Source organism: Pongo pygmaeus, chromosome 11, assembly GCF_028885625.2.
Source record: "Pongo pygmaeus isolate AG05252 chromosome 11, NHGRI_mPonPyg2-v2.0_pri, whole genome shotgun sequence".
Classification (NCBI taxonomy): Eukaryota; Metazoa; Chordata; class Mammalia; order Primates; family Hominidae; genus Pongo; species Pongo pygmaeus.
In genome coordinates, this window is record NC_072384.2 from 132,111,270 (window position 1) to 132,132,125 (window position 20,856).

General features: G+C 43.7%; 1 protein-coding gene and 1 pseudogene across 8 annotated transcripts; both read right to left on the reverse strand.

The window, feature by feature from the left end:
* Positions 1 to 2,931: 2,931 nt before the first annotated feature.
* LOC129031146 (putative uncharacterized protein encoded by LINC00471) lies at positions 2,932 to 20,145 on the reverse strand. Of its 8 annotated transcripts, none has more exons than XR_008500967.1 (6): positions 18,014 to 20,145; positions 17,451 to 17,556; positions 13,052 to 13,270; positions 11,430 to 11,612; positions 11,111 to 11,197; positions 6,067 to 7,146 (listed from the first exon to the last, which is right to left on the reverse strand). XR_008500967.1 is itself a non-coding variant. In XM_063648106.1 (3 exons), exons 1-3 carry the CDS (start codon positions 17,607 to 17,609, stop codon positions 7,123 to 7,125), a joined length of 402 nt encoding a protein of 133 aa, XP_063504176.1. In that variant the 5' UTR covers positions 17,610 to 17,677; the 3' UTR covers positions 6,172 to 7,122. The 8 variants fall into 8 exon arrangements, 3 of the variants coding, with proteins under 3 accessions (XP_063504176.1, XP_063504174.1, XP_063504177.1); XR_010122897.1 differs by having other exon boundaries at positions 17,999 to 20,145; XR_008500965.1 differs by lacking the exon at positions 11,430 to 11,612 and having other exon boundaries at positions 5,847 to 7,146.
* LOC129032330 (U2 spliceosomal RNA) lies at positions 6,015 to 6,142 on the reverse strand (annotated as a pseudogene).
* Positions 20,146 to 20,856: the final 711 nt, after the last annotated feature.

Sequence of the window (20,856 nt, forward strand, 5' to 3'; positions counted from 1 at the left end):
GGTAGGCAACACCACGCCCAGCTAATTTTGTTTTTTTTTTTTTGTACAGACGGGGTCTCTCCATGTTGCCCAGGCTGGTCTTGAACTCCAGGGCTCAAGCAATCCACCCACCTCAGCCTCCCAAAGTGCTGGGATTACAAGTGTGAACCACTGCACCTGCGCAGATTTTCTGTTGTATCAAAAGAAGCTGGAAATCCAGGGGTTTATGTGAAATTTTTTGATTTTTTGAAATACTCATAACAAATTCAATGGTCTCTTACTGTATAAGCCAACATGTTTGCAGATCAGATAAGGCAAATTAGGGACACGGGTTTGGGGTCACTTGTTTAAACCTGCAAAAACACTACTTGAAGAAAATTAATACCTGAAGAGAATTAAATATCTAATTCTGAAACCACAGATATAAGAGCTTGTTCAAACAAAATCCTAGAGGGTGTCCAAAAAAGAAAAAATAAACTGATGGGTTTCCTTCTTTTTGTTTTGAGACAAGAGGTCTGGCTCTGTTACCCAGGCTGGAATGCAGTGGTGTGATCTCGGCCAGGTGTGGTGGCGGGCACCTGTAATCCCAGCTACTCGGGAAGCTGAGGCAGGAGAATCGCTTGAACCTGGGAGGCAGAGGTTGCAGTGAGCCGAGACTGTGCCACTGCACTCCAGCCTGGGTGACAGAGCGAGACTCCATCTAAAAAAAAAATAAATAAAAATAAAATAAAATAAAATAAAAAATAAAGTGCTGAGTGGCCTTCCCATCTGTAGTCCGGCTACTCGGGAGGTTGAGGTAGGAGGATCACCTGAGCCCAGGAAATCAAGACTGCCGCGAGCCATGATTGTGCCACTGCGCTCCTGCCTGGGCGAAGGGAGTGAGACCCTGTCTCAAAACAATAATAAGAAAATAAAGTACCGAGTGCCCCTAACCTCATACCAGAGGATCCCTTGGGATCCACCTGTGACAACCCTGGTAAATCTCAATCCTCAGAGCTCTGGGACCCCTCACCTCTCCAGGTGCTGTTCTTTCTATCTCTAGTTTCTTGGCCCTGGCTTTTCTCTCCAATATGGTCGAGAACTATGGCAAGCCCATCAATCTCTGTTCCCTGCTTTTCTTCCAAGGCTCTCTCTGCCTCAGCTTGTGACTTGAATTCAATATATGCAATCCTGCAATTGTGGGGATGAGGTGAGGGAGAGAAGAACAGTCAGCATTCAGGGCCACAGACAGTTATTTGTCTTCTGAATAAGTAATATACAAGATTCAAAATCCAAAAAGTAGAAAAGGATATGGTTTAGAACATGTAGAAAAAGGAAAAAAAAAAAAGATATGGTGTAGTCCTCTTTATATTCCTATTCCAGGCCACCCAATTTCTAACCATAGAGGCAACATTCTGTGTATATAAAAGCAAATGTATATGCACACACAATTTTTCTTAAAAAGCTTGAGATATAATTTACATATCATAAAATCCACCCATTTAAACTTTACAATGGTTTCTAATATGTTTACACAACTGTACAATCATCATTGACAACTAACATCATTGTAAACTAACTTTGGAACATTTGTATTGTCCCCAAAAGTAGCCATCGGCAGTCACTCCTCATTCCTCCCAACCCATTCTCACTCCAAGCCACAAGCAACTACTGCTCTAGTTTCTGTTTATATAGATTTGGCTATACTGGACATGTCATATACAGAATGACATACCATACTTTATCAGTCCATCAACTGACAGACATTTTGGGTCATTTCTACTTTTTGACTATTAAATAATGCTGACATGAACATTTGTAGGAGAGTCTGAACATATGTTTTCATTTCTTTGAGGTAGATACTTAAGAGAATTGCTGGACCATATGGCAATTCTATGTTTAACATTCTGAGAAACTATCAAACTTTTCCAAAGCAACTGCATTATTTTACATTCCCACCAGCAACATATGAGGGCTCCACCTTTTCCACATCCTTGTCAACATTTGTTACTGTTTGCCTTCTTTATTCTAGCCATTCTAATGAATGTGAAGTGTATCACATCATGGTTTTGATTTGCATTTCCCTAACAACTAATGTTGAGCATCTTTTTGCATGCTTATTGGCCATTCATATGCCTCGTTTGGAGAAACGCTCATTCAAATCCTTTGCCCATTTTTTAATTGGGTTGCCTTTTTATTGTTGAATGGTAATATGAGTTCTTTATATATCTGGACACAAGTCCCTTAACAGATATATGATTTGCAAATATTTTCTTCCAGTCTATAGATTTTTTCTTTTTTCTTTTTTTTCGAGACGGAGTTTCACTTGTTGCCCAGGCTGGAGTGCAATGGCGCAATCTCAGCTCACTGCAATCTCCACCTCCCAGGTTCAAGCGATTCTCCTGCCTCAGTCTCCCAAGTAGCTGGGATTACAGGCGCTCACCGCCACGCCTGGCTAATTTTGTATTTTTAGTAGAGACGGGGTTTTGCCATGTTGGCCAGGCTGGTCTCTAACTCCTGACCTCGGGTGATCCACCCACTTTGGCCTCCCAAAGTGCTGGGATTACAGGCATGAGCCACTGTGCCCGGCAAGTCTACAGATTTTCTTTTTCTTTTTTTTTTTTTTTTTGAGACGGAGTCTCGCTCTATCGCCCAGGCTGGAGTGCAGTGGCACTATCTCGGCTCACTGTAAGCTCCGCCTCCTAGGTTCACGCCATTCTCCTGCCTCAGCCTTCCGAGTAGCTGGGACTATAGGCGCCTGCCACTTTGCCCGGCTAATTTTTTTTGTATTTTTAGTAGAGACGGGGTTTCACCATCTTAGCCAGGATGGTCTCGATCTCCTGACCTCGTGATCCGCCCGCCTCGGCCTCCCAAAGTGCTGGGATTACAGGCGTGAGCCACCACGCCCGGCCCAGTCTACAGATTTTCTTTTGACTTTTTAAATATGGCCTTTGAAACACAAACATTTTTTATTTTGATTAAGCCCAACTTCTCAATTTTCTTTAATCACTCATACACAAAGTGTGCTTTCTTCTAAGGATTTTATGTTTTAGCTCTTACATTTAGGTCTTTGATCCATGTTGAGTTATTTTTTGTGTACAGTGTGTTCTCCATTATGTTTTTACATGAAAGGCAGAGTACTGTACACACTGTCTTTTTTCACTTATATACACTTTGTCTTTTTTCACTTAATAATGTATACTGGAGATTATTTCCCATCAGTACACAAAATGCGATTTCATTCCTTTTTACAGCTATATAGAAAAATATCTTATGGATCTGCCAGACAATTTTAACCACCTGTTGCTTGATATTCAGGTTAATTCTAATTTTGCATCAAACAACTTTGCAATACATTATTTCACACTTGTCTGAGACTATCTGTAGGATAAATTCTTAGCAGTGGAACTGCAAGATAAAATGGTAATTGCAACTGTAACTTTGGTAGCTACGGCTAAGTACCTAATCTCCACAGAGATTTCTCCAATTTCACTTCCAATAACAAAGTATGAGCATGCCAGTTTCTTTACCCTCTTCTCCACTGTGCTAACAAACCTTTCGATCTGTGACTACTTGATAGGTAAAAAGTTGTATCTCAGTGTAGATTTTATTTACAATTGTTTTACTATGAGTGAGGATGAGTATCTTTTCCTATGCTTAAAACTCCGTTCCTGTCTGTCTGTAGCCTGCCTGTATTTCCCCTAAATTGTTGGTATTTTTCTTACTCATTTGTTAGGTGCACTTTTATTTTATTTTATTTTTTTTATTTATTTATTTTTGAGATGGAGTCTTGCTCTGTCGCCCAGGCTGGAGTGCAATGGCGCGATCTCGGCTCACTGCAACCTCCGTCTCCCAGGTTCAAGCGATTCTCCTGCCTCAGCTTCCCGAGTAGCTGGGATTACAGGTGCCTGCCACCACGCCCGGCTAATTTTTTCTATTTTTAGTAGAGACAGGGTTTCACCATGCTGGCCAGGCTGGTCTGGAACTCCTGACCTTAGGTGATCTGCCCACCTTGGCCTCCCAAAGTGCTGGGATTACAGGCATGAGCCACCACACCTGGCCTTCAGAAGGTTTCATCACGGGGACATGCTTTATTTTTATTTATTTATTATTATTTTTTAAGATGGAGTTTCACTCTTGTTGCTCAGGCTGGAGTGCAATGGTGCAATCTCGGCTCACTAACCTCCGCCTCCCAGGTTCAAGTGATTCTTGTGCCTCAGCCTCCCGAGTAGCTGGGACTACAGGTGCCTGCCACCATGCCTGGCTAATTTTTTGTATTTTTAGTAGAGACAGGGTTTTACCATGTTGGCCAGGCTGGTCTCGAACTCCTGACCTCAGGTGATCCACCTGCCTCAGCCTCCCAAAGTGCTGGGATTACAGGTGTGAGCCACTATGCCTGGCCTGGTGCACTTTTTTTTGAGAGGGAGTCTTGCTCTGTCGCCCAGGCTGGAGTGCAGTGGCGTGATCTTGGCTCACTGCAACTTCTGCCTCCCGGGATCAAGCGAATCGATTCTTCTGCCTCAGCCTCCTGAGTAGCTGGGATTACAGGCGCATATCACCATGCCTGGCTAATTTTTTGTATTTTTAGTAGAGATGGGGTTTCACCATGTTAGCCAGGATGGTCTCAAACTCCTGACTTCAGGTGATCCGCCTGCCTCAGTCTCCCAAAGCGCTGGGATTACAGGCGTGAGCCACTGCACCTGGCCTCTGGTGCACTTTTATATCAGTAAAACCAGTCTTCAGTTTTGATGAGTTACCAATATTTTTCCCTGGTTTGTCACTTGTCTTTTGACTTTGCTTATGGGGATTTTTTTTCCTCCGTGTAAAAATATATTTCTGCAGTCAAATTTATATATCTTTTTTTTTTTTTTGAGACAGAGTTTCCCTCGCTGTTGTCACCCAAGCTGTTGTGCAGTGGCATGATCTCAGCACACTGCAACCTCCACCTCCTAGGTTCAAGCGATTCTCCTGCCTCAGCCTCCCGAGTAGCTGGGATTACAGGCGCCCACCATCATGCTCAGCTAATTTTTTTGTATTTTTAGTAGAGACAGGGTTTCACCATGTTGGCCAGGCTGGTCTGGAACTCCTAACCTCAGGTGATACACCTGCCTCGGCCTCCCAAAGTGCTGGAATTACAGGTGTGAGTCACTGTGCCTGGCCAAATTTATATATCTTTTCTTTTGGGACTTCCAGGATTGTGTCATACTTAAAAAGGCCTTCCTCTCCTGAAGATTATTAAAACAAATAAAACCCAAAAATATTCTCTATGTCTTCCTCTAATACTTTATGGTTTCATATTTTACATGAAATCTCTAATGAACCTGTAATTTAATTTGGTGAAAGGTATGAATAAGGACATATCAAGTCAGATTCTTTCTTCTTGAGACAGAGTTTTGCTCGTTGCCCAGGCTGGAGTGAAGTGGCACGATCTCTGCTTACTGCAACCTCTACCTCCCGGCTTGAAATGATTCTCCTGTCTCAGCCTCCTGAGTAGCTGGGATTACAGGTATGTACCACCACAACTGGCTAATCTTCTGTATTTTTAATACAGACGGAGTTTTACCATGTTGGCCAGGCTGGTCTCAAACTTCTGAGCTCAGGTGATCCCCCCGCCTCGGCCTCCCAAAGTGGTGGGATTCTAGGCATGAGCTACCGTGCCTGGTCTGAGTCAGATTCTTAAACATAATGCCCCACATTCTGTTGTTGTTTTTGTTTTGTTTTGTTTTTGAGACGGAGTCTCACTCTGTCACCAGACTGGAGTGCAGTGGCCCAATCTTGGCTCACTGCAACCTCTGCCTCCCGGGTTCAAGCAATTCCCCTACCTCAGCCTCCCGAGTAGCTGGGACTACAGGAGCGCGCCACCACGCCCGGCTAATTTTTTGTATTTTAGTAGAGATGGGGTTTCACCATGTTGGCCAGGGTGGTCTCAATCTCCTGACCTCATGATCCGCCGGCTTTGGCTTCCCAAAGTGCTGGGATTACAGGCATAAGCCACCATGCCCAGCCTGCACCACACTCTTTTCTAGCATAGGTACTATGCTTTATTTCACATGGCCATGGATTCTCTGGTTTCTCTTATCTCCCCTTTATTTATTTTTTATTATTTTTAATTTAGGACATATCAGATATTAAACTGAAAAAACAGATATTACACTTGATCTTAGCCAAAAGGCTGAGAAGTGACACAGTAATTCTTCAGGTAGAGAAATGATTACAAAGATTTAAGTATATTTAATTAAAACCTAATTAAACTTTGAGAAATTATATAGCTTTTGGCAGGAATTTGTTTGCTGGTTTTCTGGAGACTATAGGCAGAGTGCTCCCAAATCTCCTGCTAGTAAACACTGCTAACAATTTGGAATTTATTCTTTCAGATTTGTTTTCCCATACTTATCATGGATTTCCAGGTCAATACATACAGTTCTATCTTATGCTTGTTAGATCTGTAGTATTCTTTCTAGAGATTACATTCATCAGAACATACTGCTACAGATTATTTTAGAGTTCACCTACACCAACACATTTAGCTCAAATATATCTGTAAACCCAATACTCAATTTTCACCTCAATGACAATCCCTTCAAAATATATTATACTCCACCCTCTCTAATTTCACCATATTCACTCCCTTACTCTACCAAAGCCTAGATACCTAAGGACAGTGTTTCATTAATTGGTTACAACATAAACCTAACAATTCAATTCTATGTGCTATTTTGGTAACTGTCCAAGCAAGTTACTAAGTACATTATTCTAGTGGAGTCAGCCCTGGAGAGAGAAGAAGGAATGTACATAATCTATGAATAAATTCCAATCTTCAATCTTGTACTTGGTAGCAGATGAAGTCTCTATTTCTCTATAGCACCACTACAGTTTTCCAGGAGTTTTGGCTGTCCCTTTATGATGTCCCCTTCGGCTTTTTATGCCTACTGGCAGAAATCTGGATAACTACTCTTTCCTTCTCTAAAATCAGGCATAAAAGACTTGAGAGAATGTATGGAAATTCCATTATGTTTGTATCCAGTAGACATACATTCTTATTCAGTACAAGGTGCAAAATACACCTTTTACTCATCCCATCTTTGCTCACTAATCTGATTTGAAAAGCATCCTCAAACACTTCTTTTAATTCATGTGGACTGACTTTGTCAGGCAGGTTCTTGATCAAAAGTGTTTTGGCATTTTGATCTACATAAAAACAAAAGAATATTTTTGGTGAGTTTAGATTTAGTAAGCATCAAAAGTCCCCTAAGATAGAAAAAATACCCCTTGGGCAGGGCACAGTGGCTCATGCCTATAATCCCAGCACCTTGGGAGGCCAAGGTGGGTGGATCATGAGGTCAGGAGATGAAGACCATCCTGGCTAACACAGTGAAACCCCGTCTCTACTAAAAATACAAAAAATTAGCTGGGTGTGGTGCCACGTGCCTGTAATCCCAGCTACTCAGGAGGCTGAGGCAGGTGAATGGCTTCAACACGGGAGGTGGAGGTTGCAGTGAGCCAAGATCACACCACTGCACTCCAGCCTGGGCGACAGAGCGAGACTCTGTTTAAAAAAAAAAAAGAAAAAAGAAAAAATACCCCTCAAAGAGTTGCAAAGTGGAAACAATACATCTTCATTAGTTTAACAAATATTTGAACACATACTCTGGGCTAGGGCCTGTGCTACATGCTCGCTGTGAAAACACGAACTTGGCCTCTGCTCTCAGGAACATGTTCTTGTTGGGGAAGACTGGTAAATGAAGGGTCATGTAGTTATAAACTTTGATAAGTGCCAGGATGGACAAGTAAAAGGCGCAATGGGGAAGTCTAGTAGAGAAGACTTACCCTAGTGTGGGGGTAAGGAAAGAGTTTTCTGATCTGAGGAAGTGATATTTAAGCTAAAACTGGATGGATGGGTTTCAAGTAGCCAGGGACTGAGTCCTGGAAAGAATGTTATGACAGAGAAAGGTGAGCCATGCAGCTCAAGCACAGGAGAGAGGGCAAGGTGCCACGGAGGCAGGTGGCCTGTCGGAAACTGAGGACTACTTGCATCAAATTAGAAAGACTGTGATATTCCTGCCTGACCCAGAATCTTCTAGATACATCGATACCTTTGAACAAATTACCTTGTTTGCATACCTTTGTTTCCTTTCCCTTTGGTTTCTCTAATTTCATACCCAAGGACTTTTGTATCACTGAGTTCCAAGGCTTTCTCTTGATCAACAGCAAATTTAAAATTCACATAACCGGCCAGGCGCGGTGGCTCACGCCTGTAATCCCAGCACTTTGGGAGGCCGAGGTAGGTGGATCACGAGGTCAGGAGATTGAGAACATCCTGGCTAACACAGTGAAACCCCGTCTCTACTAAAAAAATACAAAAAGATTAGCCGGGCATGGTGGCAGGCGCCTGTAGTCCTAGCTACTTGGGAGGCTGAGGCAGGAGAATGGCATGAACCTGGGAGGCGGAGCTTGCAGTGAGCCGAGATCGCGCCACTGCACTCCAGCTTGGGCGACAGAGCGAGACTCTGTCTCAAAAAAAAAAAAAATTCACATTACCAAATCTCCTACAGAGATGTAGAAGAAAAGGCAAAAAGCACACACAGGTAAGATGAAGAGCATATGCCTCTGGTTAGCTAATTACACTAGCTGTTGGAATAGAAATCAGCACTAAGTTATGAGCAGCTGCCTAATTTACAATTTAAAACCAAGACTCCACAAACTGGCAGTCAGTACTGTGAAGCAACTATGGAGAAGTAGTTCTCACCCAGGGCGCAAGCTTGACAATCTCTAGAGACATTTTTGGCTGTTACAAACAGGGAATCATCTAGTGTCTAATGGGTAGAATCCAGGGAGGTTGCTAAACATCCCACAATGAACTGGACAGCCACCATAACATAGAACTGCCCAGCCCAGACCCAGCGCGGTGGCTCATTTCTGCAATCCCAGCACTTTGCGAGGCCAAGGCAGGCAGACTGCTTGAGCTCAGGAGTTTGAGACCAGCCTGGTCAACATGTATTTCCTGTCTCTACAGAAAATACACACACACAAAAATTAGCCGGGCATAGTGGTACATGCCTGTGGTCCCAGCTAGTCGGGAGGCTGACATGGGAAGATGGCTTCAGCTGGAGGGCAGGGGTTGCAGTGAGCCGAGATCACACCATTGCACTCTAGCCTGAATGACAGAGCCAGAGACCCTGTCTCCAAAAAAAAAGAATTGTCCAGCCCAGAATGTCAGTAGTGCTGAAGTCAAGAGACCTCGTTCTAGAGCAAGGACTGAGAATCAGTGCAGAGTTTGCCTACTGACATCTCTATTAGTTTTCTGCTTAACAACTGACAAAATTTAACCAAAAGCTATAGAAAGTGTGGCTTGAAATTACAAATTTTGGCTGGGCGCAATGGTTCACACCTGTAATCCCGGCACTTTGGGAGGCTGAGGTGGGAGGATTACTTGAGCTCAGGAGTTTGAGATCAGCCTGGGCAACATGGCGAAACCGCATGTACAAAAAAGGCATGGTGATGTGTGCCTGTAGTCGCAGCTATTCAGGAGGCTGAGGTGGGAGGACTGTTTGAGCCCAGGTGGCAGAGGTTGCAGTGAGCCACGATCACACCACTGCACTCCAGCCTGGGCAACGGAGTGAGACCCTGTTTCAAAAAAAGTTATTTATTTATGTATTTATTTTTGGCTCAGTGCAGGGGTTCACACCTGTAATCCCAGCACTCTGGGAGGCTGAGGCTGGTGGATCACTTGAGACCAGGAGTTCAGGACCAGTCTGCGCAACATGGCAAAACCCCGTTTCTACTAAAAATACAAAAATTAGCCGGGCATGGTGGCAGGCGCCTGTAATCTTAGCTACTCGGGAGGCTGAGGCAAGAGAATTGCTTGAACTTGGAAGGTAGAGACTACAGTAAGCTGAGATCACGCCACTGCACTCTAGCGACAGAGGGAGACTGTCTCAAAAAAATTTTTTTTGGAATTTTTAAGAAACAGGCAGGCCACAGTGAGATCGCACCACTGCACTCTAGCCTGAGCGACAGAGGGAGACTGTCTCAAAAAAAAAAATTTTTTTTTTTAAATTTTTAAGAAACAGGCAGGGCACAGTGGCTCACACCTGTAATCCCAGCACTTTGGGAAGCTGAGGTGGAAGGATCACTTGAGCCCAGGAGTTTGAGACCAGCCTGGGTAAAATAGTGAGACCCTGTCTCTAAGACTTGGAAGATCTTGGGATTATTTTAATATTTTGGTTGGGAAAATGGGGTAGCAAAGTTTAATATAACAGATTTACTAAACATGAGCCATTGGAGGATTTTACATATTCATTTTAAACTGCAAGTGACTGAGAGAAAATCCCACCAAAGGGTGAAGAGCAGATGACAAAAGACCTGAGAAGACAGCAGCCTATGAACCATCATGTAGTAGTATAAAGCTACTGGAACTCCTAAATTCTCCAGGAATAGTAAGTGCTGGGCTGATACGCTCTTAAAAACCTTCTTAGTTGATTGGTATTTACCTGGACAAGCCAACTTTGACACCAACAACTTCAAGATCATTTTTAGCAAAAAATTCACTGAGGCCAACTTTTAGTTCAGCAGCAGTTTTGTTGAAATTCAGGTTTCCAACAAACATTTGGAATGCTACACATGGTTCAGTTGCTACACAGAAAGGTAAAAAAAAAAAAAAAAGAACTCAGTTCAGAAAAAGTCGCACTAAAAGAAAATCCATTGAAAATTGTAACACCAAGCTTTTGTAGCAAATCCCATTGTTGCTCGTTTGGGCTAATGGAGACTAAGTTTTTGCCAATGTGACATTCTCCATGCATCTCCTGTGCTTTAAACCACGGCCAATAAGCTACCTTCTAATTTCTTTTCTTTTCTTTTTTTTTTTTGAGATGGAGTCTGGCACTGTTGCCCAGGCTGGAGTGCAGTGGCGCAATCTCGGCTCACTGCAAGCTCCACCTCCTGGGTTCACGCCATTCCCCTGCCTCAGCCTCCCGAGTAGCTGAGGCTACAGTCACCCGCCACCACGCCCGGCTAATTTTTTGTACTTTTAGTAGAGACGGGGTTTCACTGTGTTAGCCAGGATGGTCTCGATCTCCTGACCTCGTGATCCGCCGGCCTCAGCCTCCCAAAGTGCTGGAATTACAGGCGTGAGCCACCACGCCCGGCCTGTTACCTTCTAATTTCTGCTTTTTGGCTCCAGGGGAATCTTTCTGATTAGCCATTTCCTTATTTTGTTTATCAGGTGTTTCTTTGATAGGTTCTGTGGGTGAAAGACAGAATATTGCATTTGTAATCATCTGCTTGGGCCGCTAATGAGTAAACTGGAAACTTTTATACTGTCCACAAACATCATTCCTAAGCTACACTTAATTGTCACAAGACTCATGAGTTGAGTCTGGTCAGGGTACTTTTAAAAGCATTTCTAAATTAATAAGAAAGTTATTTAAATTAATAAAATAAATACAACAGCCCTTCTCATGGGCTTCACTTACAACTAGCATTCCATGATGCCAGCCACACTGCTTAACAGGGTGATTCAGATCATCTGACCTTCCCCCTCCTCCTCTTCCTCACTGCCTTTGTCACTGCCACTGTCGTCATCCTGTTCATCATCTTCAGCCCTCATGGGAAGGTCTTCTCTAACTTTGGTCCCAGCTTTATCTTTTCCCCCACCCCTAGAATCACAAGGGAAGCCACTTAATCAATTATTATTACATAGACTAGTTAAGAATGACAAATTCTCCTTTCAGAGAACAATTGTTCTTTTATATCTGGCTGTATATCTCAGAAAAAATTCACAGCCACTTTAACTTTTTATTTTATTTTATTTTGAGATAGGGTCTCACTTATGTTGCACAGGCTGGAATGCAGTGGTGAGATTACAACTCACTGAGGCCTCGATCTCCCTGGCTCAATCCATCCTCTCACCTCTGCCTACCAAGTAGCTGGGATTACAGGTGTGTGCCACCATATCTGGCTAATTTATTATTTATTTATTTATTTATTTATTTATTTTTCAGGCGGAGTCTCACTCTGTTGCCAGGCTGGAGTGCAATGGTGCAGTCTCAGCTCACTGCAACCTCCACTTCCTGGGTTCAAGCGATTCTCCTGCCTCAGCCTCCCAAGTAGCTGGGATTACAGGCATGCACCACCACGCCCGGCTAATTTTTGTATTTTTAGTAGAGAGGGGTTCCACCACATTGGCCAGGCTGGTCTTGAACTCCTGACCTCGTGATCTGCCCGCCTCAGCCTCCCAGAGTGCTGGGATTACAGGTGTGAGCCACCATGCCCACATACCTGGCTAATTTATTAATTTCTTGTAGAGATAGGGTCTCGCCCTGTTGCCTAAGCTGGTCTTGAACTCCTGGCCTCAAGCGATTCTCCTGCTTCAGCCTCCCAAAGTGCTGGGATTACAGGGTATGAGCCACAACACCCAGCCTCATTTTAACTTAATTATGAAATAAGTTTAAATGTATTGTTCTTGCATTTTAATAACTATAGTAAGAATTACTGCTTTGGTAGCAATATTTTAAATGTTACACAGACTCCATCAAGACAGAAAAAAACCACTGAAAATTAAATCTGAGACGACCTACCTGCATGGATCATAAGCATGAAGACAGAATTCATCAATGTATAGTATTCAAAGAGAAAATTTCTGGGCTAGGCATGGTGGCTCATGCCTGTAATCCCAGCACTTTGGGAGGCCAAGGCGGGCAGGTCACTTCAGGTCAGGAGTTCAAGATGGCCTGGCCAACATGGTGAAACCCCGTCTCTACTAAAAATACAAAAATTAGCCAGTATGGTGGTGTGCGCCTATAGTCCCAGCTACTCAGAAGGCAGAGGCTGCAGTGAGCCAAGACCACACCAATGCACTCCAACCTGGGTGACAGAGCAAGACTCTGTCTCAAAAAAGAAAAAATCTCTGACTAGGGTCAGGTAGAAAGCAAAAGTCAAACATCCACTGAGACTCCCCATCAATGAGGCCCATCCTGAAGAATCAACCAGGAATTGCCAAGGCAGTTTTCAGAGGGATGGATTTTTAACAGAATCTCTCCCCAAGTGCTGTAGAATGGCACACACGGCAGCTTGTCTCTAACTCACAGCCACTCACCAGGAACCCCCTGAAGAAGGATTCTTTATCTTCCTCATCCTGGTCCAACTCACTGTTCCTGTCTTCATTCTCCTGGTGGCTCTCACAGTCCTTGAGCTTGGCTCCCCTCCTGCTTGGTGATATCAACTTCTCAGCAAACACAGGAGCCAGAGACTTTTCCTCCCCTTTCCTTCCTGGGACAGTTGTATTCTTCCTGCAATTCTTATGAGGGACAAGAACCTGGAGGAGAAACACCAACAATGAAAAGATGCCTCTTCATGAAGCTACAATCACACTGCACAGTCACTAAGTGCAAGATTCGGGTCGGGCATGTAAGTCAACAACTATTTCAACTCTCTAGGACGAATTTCTCCTAGAGAAATGTAGTAAAAAGGCTTCCAGCACCAGAATCACCTGACATGCTTGTCTAAAGAAAAAAAAGAAGGCCAGGCCTGGTGGCTCACGCCTATAATCCCAACACTTTGGGAGGTAGAGGTGGGCGGATCACCTGAGGTCGAGAGTTCGAGACCAGCCTGACCAACATAGAGAAACCCCATCTCTACTAAAAATACAAAATTAGCTGGGCGTGGTGGTGCATGCCTGTAATCCTATCTACTCAGGAGGCTGAGGCAGGGGAATTTCTTGCACCCAGGAGGCGGAGGTTGTGGTGAGCCGAGATCACGGCATTGCACTCCAGCCTGGACAACAAGAGTGAAATTCTGTCTCAAGAAAGAAAATTAAAAAAACAGAATGCTGGGCATGGTGGCTCATGTCTGTAATCCCAACACTTTGGGAGGCCAAGGTGGGCAGATCACCTGAGGCCAGGAGTTCAAGACCAGCCTGGTCAATATGGTGAAACCCTGTCTCTACTAAAAAAAAAAATACAAAAACTGGCCGGGTATGGTGGTGGACACTGTAGTCCCAGCTACCCGGGCAGGTGAGGCATGAGAATTGCTTGAACCCAGGAGGTGGAGGTTGCAGTGAGCTGATATCGCACCACTGCACTCCAGCCTGGGTGACAGAGTGAGACTCTATCTCAAAAAAAAAAAAAAAAAAAAAACAAGAAAAATTCTCAGACTTCACTTAGCACTAACAAACCAGAATATCCACAGGGAAGCATCCAGATTTCTACAAGTAGGGACGCTACTGACCCAGGAGAAAATACATCAATTATTCATGTCATTAGAGCCCCAATTCTGACTCTGTGTGATGGGTCAGTGTCAAAATGCAGGTGCAAAACACAGTTTATTCAGTGTACCCAAGGGAAAACTAAAACTACCTTTAGGCTATGTATATAAGGTATATATGAAACATAAATGAATTTTGTGTTTAGACTTGGGTGCCTCTTCACGTATCTGCAAGTATGCCAAAATCCAAAAAATCTGAAGTCTAAAACATTTCTGGTCCCAAGCATTTCGGATAAGGGATACTCAACCGATATAGTACATGCTCTCTTATCTATGTCAACTTAACCAACTGGCTGGATTAAATGACTGTCTCAATTCCAAACAGGTCTTACTATAATAACTTGATGCTTATGAAATCCCAAGCATGAGAGGGCCACTCTGTGATACTCCTACTAATGTGAGTGTCTCTATACCTGTGAGCTGAACTGTATCTTTAATAAGCACCTGTGTTGTTTGCTAACCTGTATTTGCAGTTTCAACTGCAGAATTAACTAAACATCACATAAACCAATACAATCAACGCAAAAAGGGTGGGGCACAGTGGCTCACACCTGTAATCCCAACACTTTGGGAGGCCGAGGCGGGCAGATCACATGAGGTGAGGAGTTCGAGACCAGCCTGACCAACATGATGAAACCCCATCTCTACTAAAAATAAAAAATTAGCCGGGCATGGTGGCACATGCCTGTAATCTCAGCTACTTGGGAGGGTGAGGCAAAAGAATTACTTGAACTCAGGAGCTGGAAGTTGCAGTGAGCCAAGACTGAGCCACTGCACTCAAGCCTGGGCAACAAGAGTGAGACTCCATCTCAAAAAATAAAATAAAATAAATGCAAAAAGTTATTGAGTCTATGAAAACAAACTTCAGTGCTTTGGAGGTACTTGATAAAGCTGAAAAAACTGCAATCAAATTAAGTTTGCATGAGCAACCATAAAAGAATGGGAAAAGCTGTGAAACTGCGGGAATCTGTATTCAAATTGCCTTACTTACTAGGAGGTTAGAGTTTTCCTTTGCTTTAAAGAAACAAACTTTAAATTGCAGAAGATGCATTATGTGTGTACTTTATGCAGGGAAGATAAGCTACTCCAGCAGTGGACTCAAAGATAAGGCCGTGGTCCCGTATGAAAATATTGCCAAAGGAATACATAATATGTCTTAAATTAAAATCAAAAAGTATGGATGGATAATTTTCATGATTTCCCTACTTTTACTTTTTAAAAAATTGTATAAAGTATATAACATGTTTTAATATACTTATGGCAAAATGGTTACTACAGTCAAGTAAATTAACAAATCCATCATCCCTAATAAGTGTGACAAGGGCACCCAAAACCCACTTTTACTTTTGATTAATTAAAACAACTAGACTGAAGAGGGTTGAAGAAAGTTTCTATCACACAACCAGCTGCTCAAAGTGGACAACAAATAAATGCTATCTGCCTCTCAGAACAAACTGCTTAGGAGAAGACTGAGAAATGAATGGGGAAGGTATAGGGGGTTTGGATTCAGCAGACCTATGTATAACCCTGGCTGTCACTTATTAGTTCCGGAAACATGAACAAGCTGGTTAATGGCTAAATCTGCTTTCTAGTCTAATTTTAGTATATGTGCTGCCGAAGCGAGCACGCTTTCTTGTCTAAAAAATGGAGCTATATGATGCCTACCTAACCTGGTCACAGTGAGGATGAAATGAAACAATGTATAAAGCAGTCCCCAACCTTTTTGGCACCAGGGACCGGTTTTGTGGATGACAATTTTTCATGCATCCGGTGGGAGGGGAGAGGGATGATTCAAGTACATTACATTGATTGTGCACTTTATTTCTGTTATTACATTGTAATATATAATGAAATACAACTCAACATAATGTAGAATCAGTGGGTGCCATGAGCTTGTTTTCCTGCAACTAGACAGTCCCATCTGGGGATGATGGGAGACAGTGACAAATCATCAGGCATTAGATTCTCATAAGGAGCGTACAACCTAGATTCCTCACATGCGCAGTTCACAATAGGGTCTGTGTTCCTATGAGACGCTATTGCTGCAGCTGATCTGACAGGAGGCGGAGCTCAGGCAGTAATGCAAGCAATGGGGAGGCAGCTGTAAATACAGATGAAGCTTCCCTCACTCACCCACCACTCACCTCCTGCTGTGCGGCCTGGTTCGTAACAGGCCATCGACCAGTACCAGTCTGTGGCCCAGGGCTCGGGGACCCCTGGCATAAAGCCCTTGTACAATGGCTGCACATATGAAACATTCCATATTCATTAGCTCTGTACCCACTAAATCACCTTAATTCTTTCAGGACTCAACTTAAACCTATCTATTTTCAAATTCCAAAGGAGAGACTCTCAGAAGAACATAGTGAGGATTATGTCAAAAGAAAATATGAAAACATGTTTGGCAGGTACACAAAGTAATAGACTTTTTTTTTTCTTTTTTTTTTTTTTTTTTTAAATTTAAAACAGCCAGGCAGGGCTGAGGGAAAGCACCGCCCTCCTGGGCCATAAATGAATGGATTTTAATGAATCAATTTAAAGAATGAAGAGATTTAAACCAGTATTACCAGAAAACCAGTATCACTTTACAAACAAAGAACACCTTGGCATTCCCAAAATAACCCACACTTGGTCACGATGCATTATGATGTATTACTCTTTGCATAACACTGATATTCAATTTGCTAATATTTCTGGAATTTTTGTATCTATGCTCATTAAAGAGACAGTGGTCTGTGATTTCTCCAAATGACCTGATCAGGTTTTGGTATCAAGTTTAGTGTGGACTTGTAATACTAGTTGAAAAGTGTTTGCAATATCACTTTTGAGGTTTTTGTGTGTTTTTTTTTTTTTTTTTTCTTTGAGACAGACTCTGTCTCCCAGGCTGGAGTGCAGTGGCACGCTCACTACAACCTCCGCCTCCCGGGTTCAAGCGATTCTCCTACCTCAGCCTCCGGAGTGGCTGGGACTACAGGTGGGAGACACCGCGTCCGGCTAATTTCTGTATTTTTAGTAGAGACGGGTTTCGCGATGTTGCCCAGGCTGGTCTCAAACTCCTGGGCTTAAGCGACCCACCCTCCTCCGCCTCCCAGAGTCCTGGGATTACAGGCGACGGCCACCCAGCCCGGCCAACTTTTGAGATTAAACAATGCAGTTTAACTGCTTTACTCTGGATTTTAATTGTTGACATTAATTATAAATGCTATTCTGCTCAACTCTGTACATATAATTACCTCATCTCTACTGCCATTGTCCTTAGCTTCTGACATCTCATCTTCCCCATCTTCTACCTCCTTTGGGGAAAGACTTATTTTCTTCAGTTCACCTTGATTTTTTTTCCTGCTCAAAATGGACAAGATTATTATTAGGCACATGACAGGGCCATCACACATTCCAAGCCAGGCACGTTTTGCCTCTAGTATTTCCAACAGTAAACTGGCATTTGGAATAAACTTATGTTAGGCCTCATCTTAACTTTTAATTTTCATTTGGTATCTTTTACTCACACCAGCGAACAGAAAAACAAATACAAAAGGTGATTTTTGATGTTGTAGGTGAGGTCTCCCATACCTCTTCTTTTGCCACAATTGACAAGTGGAAACTCCTTAAGAAAAAAAAAAAAAAGGACAAATTCCCAGGAATTCCTTCCTATTCCTCTCATTCTGACCCGTCACGTGTTTTCAAATAACTGTTTTTTTAAAAAAAATAGTTCCACTACAGACTATTCAAATGGAAGCACACTGGGCCAAAATAAAGGGGGCAAAAGGGCCAAAAACAGTACCTGCAATTCAATTACCTTTACTTCCCCAGTCAGATAATTCTGTGAACTGGGGCAGCGTACATCACTACCCCCACCAGAATTCAGAACACACGAGTCTATAACCCTCGCTGCCCACAGCAGCCCTTGTCCCTAACAGGTTTTCCTTTAAGGCTGTCGCGGTGCGCCCCTGGAAGCCACCGCGCGTGACGGACGCGGGCACGACGCCTAGGGACAGCCCGAAGAAAACCGCGGGCGCCCACACGCTGGTGACGCCCTCTCAGCTATTGCCCCAGATCCAAAGCGCGCGGGGAAGACGGCCACGTAAAGATAAGGCGCCCTGGTGACTCCGCCTCGCCCAATCAGAGCCCGCGCAACCCCTGAACCAATCCTGAGCCGCGACCCTGGGAGGGGCGGGCACTGCGGGAGCCTGGGGGCGTGAGTCTTGAGCCGGGGTGGAGAGGGCAGCACGTGCTGCGCCTGCGCGTGGAGCGGACATTTTGCTGCGGTCTAGCGCCGGAGGCAGTGCTTTGGGTTCGCTGGTCCAGGTGCCCGCGGTGTCCCAGGTCTTCGCGCCACGTTGGCGCGGGAGAAGGCTGAGGTGCCCCAGAGTTCGAGGAGTTGGTGACGGTCTTGCGGTCCGACTCTCCTCTGGCGGAGGGGCAGTCGGAAAGTGAAAAGCAGTCGTTAAAGCGACCAGTCCGTAAGGGCGCGTGTGCCGGGATGGGTTCCCAGCGCTCTGGGCCGTTAAACCGTTCAAGCCGCGTCTCGCCCAGTGAGGGCTGTGTTAGCGTTCTCGCCGTTTCCAGCCGTGAAGGAGGCACTGAGACGACAGCTGAGGGTCACTCCATTAAGGCTGTCGCTGCCGTAGGGGCCCTCGCCCCGCTGCGTGTTTGTGCCACCCAGCGTACTAGGTGCTTTTTCAAAATTTATCATGGACATCTCAAAACACACGTGTGACTTAGATGGTAATAAGTTTCATTTTTCATTTAAAGAAGTTAAGGCTCGGTAGTTAAGGTTTAATTCTCCATCTCTTAATACTCTCTCCTAGTTTCTTTGAGTTGGACTGTCATGAACATGTGCTCTCACAAGGCCTCATGGCCATTAACACCAGTAGCCCCAGTAGGAGGATCAAGCTCCTAGGAATTAGCCCCACGTTGGAACTTGAACAATGACACTTTGGGGATATTGTGTGTGTTTGGGGGATAGGGAAGGGTGATCTTGAGTAAGGAGCCCTGGCCCTATCCTAGCTTCAGAAAGACCCAAATTGGGAAAGAATGAGAATAGAAAAAACAATCTGCCTACCTGTTTTAGATTTGGTACCTCACCAAACTCTTGTTACCTAGCTTACTTTATGAGATTAGCCCAAATATTTTAAGAAAATATATATATCTGATCAAGAACAACTGAAGAAAAGGCAAAAGCCCATTTCATTTAAGAATAGATGCAGGGTTCAAATAAAGTATTAGCAAATTGAATCACCACACCCTGCCAGGAAGTATTATTAAAATCAATAACAAGGACAGGATAAGTCACAAGCAAAATCCATAAAGGGGCCAAAATATGGCACCTTGGCAGTTGAGAAAACCACAGAAGCAAGTTCTCTGTAATCTGCTCCCACCTTTCTCCCATAAAGCAGGGTCATAAAGGAATTCACTGGCCTACCTCATGTGAAGTAGGTCGTAAGACCCTCATTCTAGAGGAGTCTTGCACCATACCTGGGGGGGAGAAGTGTCATGCAGAGACGCAAGAAAGAATCTGAACAAACGGGCCGTGCCGAAGTCTCCTCCCACCCCTATGTATGACCATTAGACGATGCCCCTTTTGTCCAATCATGTTTCTGCACAACTATCTACTTCTTTCATCAGACTTAGCATAAAAATACAGTTTTCTTTAGGTCATGGGGTCTTCGTTTCTTAAGGTTCTTGTGTCACATAAGACTTTAAATCTGTTATGCCTTTCTCTCATTAACCTTGTTATAGAGGTGTCAGCCATAACCCTTAAGATGGGAGAGGAAAATATTTTCTCCCCTACCAGCGAAATGATGACAGATTTGACCACATTACAATTTACAACTTCTGGATGCGGGAGTTTCTATAAACCAATTTAAAACGTAAGAAACAAATTAGAAATATTTGTAACATATACAAAACAAATTTAATATTGTAATATGAATGAAATATAAATTAAGAAAAAAACAAAAATGGCTGAAGGATATGAAAAGGCATTTTCAGGAGAAATTTGAGTGGTAAAGATATGAAGACATGCTCAACTATACAACCATTAGGGAAATGCAACTTAAGATACTATATCTGTCAGAGTGACAGAAATTACGAGTGTTTGGGGATTGTGGAGAAACTGCTGAAAGGGCAAATTGTTAAAAACACTTGAAGAGAAATTTGGCAGTTTTAGTAAAGGTAAAAATACTCATTCCTTCCTTTAGCAAATCCACTTGCATGTATCTAACCTAGAGAGCATTCAGACTGCTGGAGAGACATATACATGAATCTTTGTTGCAAACTTTGGGGGTTTTTTGTTGTTGTTGTTGTTTGAGACAAGATCTTGCTCTCACCCAGGCTGGAGTGCAGTGGTGCCATCATGGCTCACTGCAGCCTTGACCTCCCAGGCTCAAGCAATCCTCCTGCCTCAGCCTCCTGAGTAGCTGGGACCACAGGCATGCACTGGTTAATTCTGGGGGTTTTTTGTGGGGGATGTTGTTGTTGTTTCTGTAGAGATGGACTTTTGCCATTGGGGGGGATGTTGTTGTTGTTGTTGTTGTTTCTCTAGAGATGGACTTTTGCCATGTTGCCCAGCCTAGTCTTGAACTCCTGGGGTCAAGCGATCCTCCTGCTTGAAGCCAGGAGTTTGAGACCAGCCTGGGC